Raw genomic sequence first — 6,414 nt, forward strand, 5'->3', positions numbered from 1 at the left:
AGAAGCTGCTGGAAAAGCTCAGCAGGTCTGGCAGCATCTGTGAAGAAAAAAACTCAAGAGTTAACGTTTCGAGTCCTCAGTTCTGAACTGCGAAAGGGTCACCGGACCCGAAACGTTAACTCTGATTATTTTTTTTTCTTCACAGATGCTGCCAGACCTGCCGAGCTTTTCCAGCAACTTCTGTCTTTGTTCCTGATTTACCGCATCCGCAATTCCCTTGGTTTTTACGTTGACGCCGCTGCAGGCGGGCCTCGCTGCCGGTGACCTCTGATCCCGGAAGTTCATCCGGATGGTGACGTTGTCTCAAGACATGGCGGTGGCGGCTGTGTTTGTTGTCCGGAGCTGGATGTTTCTGCTCTGGATTTTGTTGTTGACGTCGGTTCGCGGCCGAATCCATCGTCTGATCTTGAAGGTAAAGGCTGAGTTTTGGAGGTCTGGGAAATTGTGTTTATTTTCTCCTGGAGCGGCTTATGGACTGGTGGTGGGAATGGTTTTATATGATGGATCCAGCCTGACATCTGGACGATTCACCTTCGTTGGAGGCCGCCTTTTATTGCATGTTTTTTTGTCTCCGTGGTTTAACAGCTAACTAGAGTCACGTCCTCTCCTTGTACAAAACACCCTGTGGGATACTTACTGTCTCTCATTAGAACACTTAAATATTCGATGTAGGAATTGCGTTCCTTTGGATTAGTGTCACACTTGACTTTCACCACCGCCCCCGCCCCCGTTACATCTTCGGTTAGGTTGCACTAATGCATATCACCTTGTTACCTTGCCGCGTAGTTATACTCACTATCTGAGGCCAAAACAAGGAATGCCAGATAAGCCAGTGTGTTAGCAACACAGCCAGGCCCATTCTGTCCTAATTACCAAGCATGTTCATTTGCAGTACGTGTCTGTAACGCAACATATGGTTACATGTGTTAAATGTTGACAACTCTGACGGTGAAAATAAAATCAAAGTCTTCGAAATTGGCAATTGTCAATAGTGAAGTGTACAAACATCCTTGGGCACAATGAATTGTCAAAATTTCTTTCTCAAACCACTGTACACATGCAATCTTGTTCTTTTCAGGTTAGGTGCCAGACATAACGTTTGTTTGATATGATTATTTAAAAGTAAAGCTGATAAATAGGCATTAGATTCATGAAAACGTCATTTTGTAGGAAAAAGTTAACTGTATAATTGTATAGATCGTATTGAATATTGATAGGAACAAGTAATGATTTTTACTTTATAATTGCCTAAAGATGAGTCTCTAAATATTTTAATAGGTTAGCATCTGATTTGGCAAATAAATAAAGGACTTAAATTCTAGTGTTCACTCTAGGATTTAAGTGAATTGTATTGATGGCTGCTTGTAATTTTCACACAGATACAGAGTACCATTTACTATATTTGTTCATACATTATCGACTTCAACTGTGTAGAACTGTCAACAGGCATATCATTTGTTGTTCCAAACTTGTTCTTTGACTTCAAGTAACATTTTGAATTGGGAATTGTTGGTGTGGAGAGCTGGTGTTTAAGGGCTTTTCCCACTGTTAGCGAGGTGCAAAAGAATTTGAGGAGCCAAGAGAATCACAAAAACAAATTGTATTTGCATAGCCCCTTAAATAAGAAAATTCCTGTGTGCTGAACAGAAGTGTGAGGAAAGAAAATGGATATTGAATGATGCTGAGAGATGACTAAAAGTAGGTAAAAGAGATGGAGGTTCAGGAATGTTGTAACATTGAAGAGAGGGGGATGCAGGGGAACAAGGGACAAAATTTCAGAATGTGATGGCAACTGAAAGCAAGTTTAGTAGTGATGAAGTAAGGGATGGGATAGTGTACAGAAAATGGACTTAGAACAATTAAGTTGCAATAATAGGCATAAATGAGGTAAGAGATGGAAAGAGTAGGGCATTGTTGGGACAAGGTACTGGGAGACTGTAAGTCCTTTAATTTGTGTGTAAATTAAATATTTGGAATAATTGAGGAATGCCTTTCTGTATATTCCAATTTCGCACAGATATTTTTGCAAGAAAACTTTCTGAAGTTGATTAAACTAGATAGTAATCAAACTGACCGCAAAGAAATATTGTGTTTTTTCCATTATTCGAATAAAATAGCTCATGCTATGCCAGAACTTGCAACTTCCTTCTGTTTGAAAGACATTGAGAGAATTTTGCCACGTTAATAATAAACTTTTGTTGCACAAATATTTGATGGGCAAGATAGGACCAGCTGGCCGAACAAAGCTTGTCCCAGGCCATGATGGCCAACCTTCCTCCAATCCATTCCTGCACACCGGTAAACAACTAGAAAAGGCAAAAACAAGAGAAAAAATAGACACGGATAATATAATTGTCTGAGAAATTCGACTGCCATCCACTGAGGTAAGCTAAAATCAGTCTAGGACGTTATATGCAGCTAGTGTTACCTATGAAGACTTTCATCATTTATATGTTGGGATTTCTGTTCCACTCAAAACCAGTCCAATTCCTCATTGTGATCCAGAATCAATGCCCAACATACCAGTGAGAGTTGTGTTCAAAAGGGCCACTACTCTCTGGGAGGGGAAACACCTAACATCTGGTGTCAATAAATGTGGAACTGGAAAGCACAGCCTGTCTGACAGCATCTGAGGATCCCTGATGAAGGGTTTTGGCCCAAAACATTGACTTCCCTGGTCCTCGGATGCTGTCTGACTGGTTGTGCTTCTCCAGCTCCACATTTATTGACCTTAGCTTCCAGCATCTGCAGCCCTTACTGTCTCCAAATCACTGAAAACCTAACATCTGGTGTCTTCGTACTATTGTATAGTTTACATTCATGTCCCAGATTCCTTCCCAGTCTGCTAAACTGCTATTGTTGATGAAGAGGGATGCAAAGAGTTCCAGAAATTTTACCCAGTGACAGTGAAGGGAGAGTGATCTCATTCCAAACATGATTTGGCTTGGAAGAGGAACGTGTAGATAGTGATATTCCCAAGTATTGGCTGTCCTGTCTTTTTTAGTGATTGCAGGTTTGGAACATATTGTCTTAGGAGCCTTGGTGTGTTGTTGTAGTGTATCTTGTAGATGGTACATTCTGATGCCGTTGTGTGTCAGTGGTGCAGGCAGTGAATGTTGAAGATGTTAAATGGGGTGTCAATGAAGCAGGCTGCTTTTTCATGGTGGTGTTGAGCTTTTTGAATATTGTTGGAACTGCACTTATCCAGGCATGCCCTTTTTTGTAGCCCTCTAGCAGCTCTAAGTCACTGCAGTAAAGTAAACAAATTAGTTGATTAATTTGATGATTTATTGAACTTTACAGTGCAGAGTGAGATCATTCAGCCCATGTTTGTTGGATCTCTGGAAAATCTGTCTTCCAATTCCCTCTAACCTTTTTCAAGACATCAAATACTAATTCACTGTCCTTTTAAACTACAACAGATTTTTCTTTACTTTTATGTCACTTGTAAAATTTGAAGTTTTATTTCTGAGCTATGATCCCAGCACTGACCCTCGGTTATTCTTTTCTTCGTGAGATGAGGGCATCACTGGCTAGGCCAGCATTTGTTGCCCATCCCTAATTGCCCAGAGGGCAGTTAAGGATCAACTACATTGCTGTGGGTCTGGAGTCACGTGTAGGCCAGACCAGGTAAGGATGGCAGTTTCCTTCCCTGGAGGATATTAGTGAACCAGATGTTTTTCTGACAATTGGCTATGGGGTCAGAGTCATCAATAGATTCTTAATTCCAGGTATTTAATTGAACTCAAATTCAACCATCTGCCGTGGTAGGATTCAAACCCGGGCCTCCAGAACATTACCTTGGTCTCTGGATTAACAGTCCAGTGATAATACCGCTAGGCCATTGCCTCCCCTAACGAGGCCAGACCAAGTGAGGATGGCGGTTTTCCTTCTTAAAGAACGCTAGTGAACCAGGTGTGTTTTTATGACAATCAACAATAGATTCATGGTTATCATTACACTTTTAATTCTAGATTTTATTCTATTCAAATTCCACCATCAGTCATGGTGGGATTTGAACCCGGAACCCCAGAACATTACCTGGATCTCTGGATTAACAGTCAAACGATAAAACCAGTAGGCCGTTGCCTCCCCATAAATATCTACCAATATTTAAATTGCTTCAGAAATGTTACATTTGCTTCCCTTCTTTAAACAACTCTTCATCAATGTTGCTACCATCCCTTTTGAAAAGGGGATGCCTTAATTATCAGGTGCCTTTTCAAAATCTATATGCATCACGCCCATAATTTAACCAATTAACATTATGATATGATGTTTAGAATTTAGGAAAAATCTTTGGCTCCTCTTTAATTAACTTTGATCTTTATAAATATTAATTATATCCTGTATTATGGCTTTTAAAAGCCTAAAACTGGAGATAGGCTAACTCATCTGTTCTTTCCTTCCTGAGGAGGAATGCTATATTTGATGTGCATCGAATTACAATTAAAAGTTAATGAAATGTTTGAACAGTATTAGCTAGATGATGTATTTGGAGGCCGGCCATGTTGACCATTTGGAGGGAAAGAATTGGCAAGTGAATAACAAAGAGATAGGTCTTTTAGCTGTGAGACTGCTAACTAAATATTTCTTCTCTTCTGAAATATATCTCCAAAATTAAATGTTTTACCTTCCTTTGTTGACGATGAGGAACTCGTAACACCCATTCCATATGAATTGGAAAATGAGTACAGCTTAGTTCCATGTTGCTGTCATCCTCTACCCATTCCCAAAAAAGGTCAATCAATTTACTTATCTAACTCATAGAGAACAAGCGCATTTAGGATTGGATGAGTTAGGAAGAGAGGGGTACCCATTTAGACTTTGTGGTCCACCAGTATTCTTCCTATGTTGTGGTGTTAGGCAGTCAGCATTTGAAAAATTACAGAGTTGCTGTGTGAGAGATTGGATTATGTAGTATAGCACACTCTTTACATGAACCGGTTCATGGAATGATTGGATCCGTACAGTACAGAAATAAGCCATTTAGCCTATCAAGTCTGCACTAACCATCCAAAGAGCATCCCACCCAGACTCAACTCCTCATCCTGTCCTCATAACCCTGCATTTACCATGGCTAATCCACCTAGCCTGTACAGTACCAACAAATTAGACAATTTAGATTGTGGGAGGAAACCCACGCAGACAAGGGGAGAACATGCAACCTCCACATAGACAGTTGCCCAAGGCTGGAATTGAACCTGGGACCCTGCCGTTGTGAGGCAGCAGTGCTAACAACGGAGCCTCTGCACTGCCCATTCCTTGGTTTCATTCTTGCCTTGTACTATTTGCTGGCCATTGTCTAGATCACAACAGATGCAGTACAATTGGATGTTGTTCCCTTGGGTTATAAAGGGAAAGAAAATTCCCACCCTTCATGGCTTTCTAGCCATCTGTGCCAGAAAAAAAAGTGAAGATAAGATCATGCTCAGTTTTGATATCCTCAAGATGTGAATTAATGACCAAGTACAAGCAAGGAGATTTTAAATCAGTTTTACAAGGATTATTGAGACCACATCTGGAGAATTGTGTACAGTATTTGTTTTGAAGCAGAAGTCGATCCCCCTCCAATGATTAAAACCAAAACATCCAGAGAAGCTCACCTCACCTCACAATCTGTTAAAAGAAGTGTAAAAACCGGTATAACCTGCCGCTCAACTCCCAATCTGTTATAAAGGGGAGGTTAAATGAAATGAACTCCTGATAGGCACACTATAATCAATGAGTAATAATTTATTTATCTAACAGTGATCAAATTAACAGAACTACTAACAAACTGAACAATTCCCCCCTTAACTATTCCCAAACAAATATTCTCATGGCACGCTGTTCCTTAATTACAAGGCCCACTTATATGAACAAAATTTAAAAAAAAAACTTAGTCTTTCGAAATTACAGCCAGGATACTTCATCTGGAATGTTCAGTGCAGTCTGCACTGTTCTTCAGTCAGGAACACCTTTCTTTGTTGAATTCTTGTATCAGGACTATTAGCTAAGAGTGCTGCTGTACCTTTAGTCGTGATGGTTTTGTGAGAGCCAGTGATTTTTTTTTTAATCTCTCTGTTTAGGGCCGCTGGTTGTTAACTCTAACAGATGGCAGTTGCTCTCACACCAATTTTCAAATACCTTTCTCTTTTATACCCTTGATGACCTATCAATTTTTTACGATAGGGTTGGTCCTAGGTTGTGAAAATCATTAGATTTAAATTTAATTGGTTTTCAGTCTCTAAGTGCCTGGTTTAAATTAATTGGCTGATATTCAAACTAGTTGCCTTAATAACAAAACAAAACTACTGCCTAGACAACAAGGTGCAGAGCTGGATGAACACAGCAGGCCAAGCAGCATCATAGGAGCAGAAAGGCTGACGTTTCGGGCCTAGACCCTTCATCAGAAAAATTTCTGATGAAGGG

General features: G+C 40.1%; 1 protein-coding gene across 4 annotated transcripts in view; it reads left to right on the forward strand.

Annotated features, from left to right (window-relative positions):
• Window positions 1-271: 271 nt before the first annotated feature.
• The window catches only part of gpr107 (G protein-coupled receptor 107), a 127,709-nt gene continuing 121,566 nt past the window's right edge, over window positions 272-6,414 (forward strand). For all 4 annotated transcript variants that reach the window (XM_048613512.1, XM_048613515.1, XM_020531225.2 and 1 more), the window contains exon 1: window positions 272-412. In XM_048613512.1, the coding sequence (XP_048469469.1) occupies window positions 290-412 (123 nt within the window). In that variant the 5' untranslated portion in view covers window positions 272-289. The remainder of the gene's footprint in view (window positions 413-6,414) is intronic.

The sequence above is a fragment of the Rhincodon typus genome, chromosome 28 (genome assembly GCF_021869965.1).
Source record: "Rhincodon typus isolate 14 chromosome 28, sRhiTyp1.1, whole genome shotgun sequence".
Lineage (NCBI taxonomy): Eukaryota > Metazoa > Chordata > Chondrichthyes > Orectolobiformes > Rhincodontidae > Rhincodon > Rhincodon typus.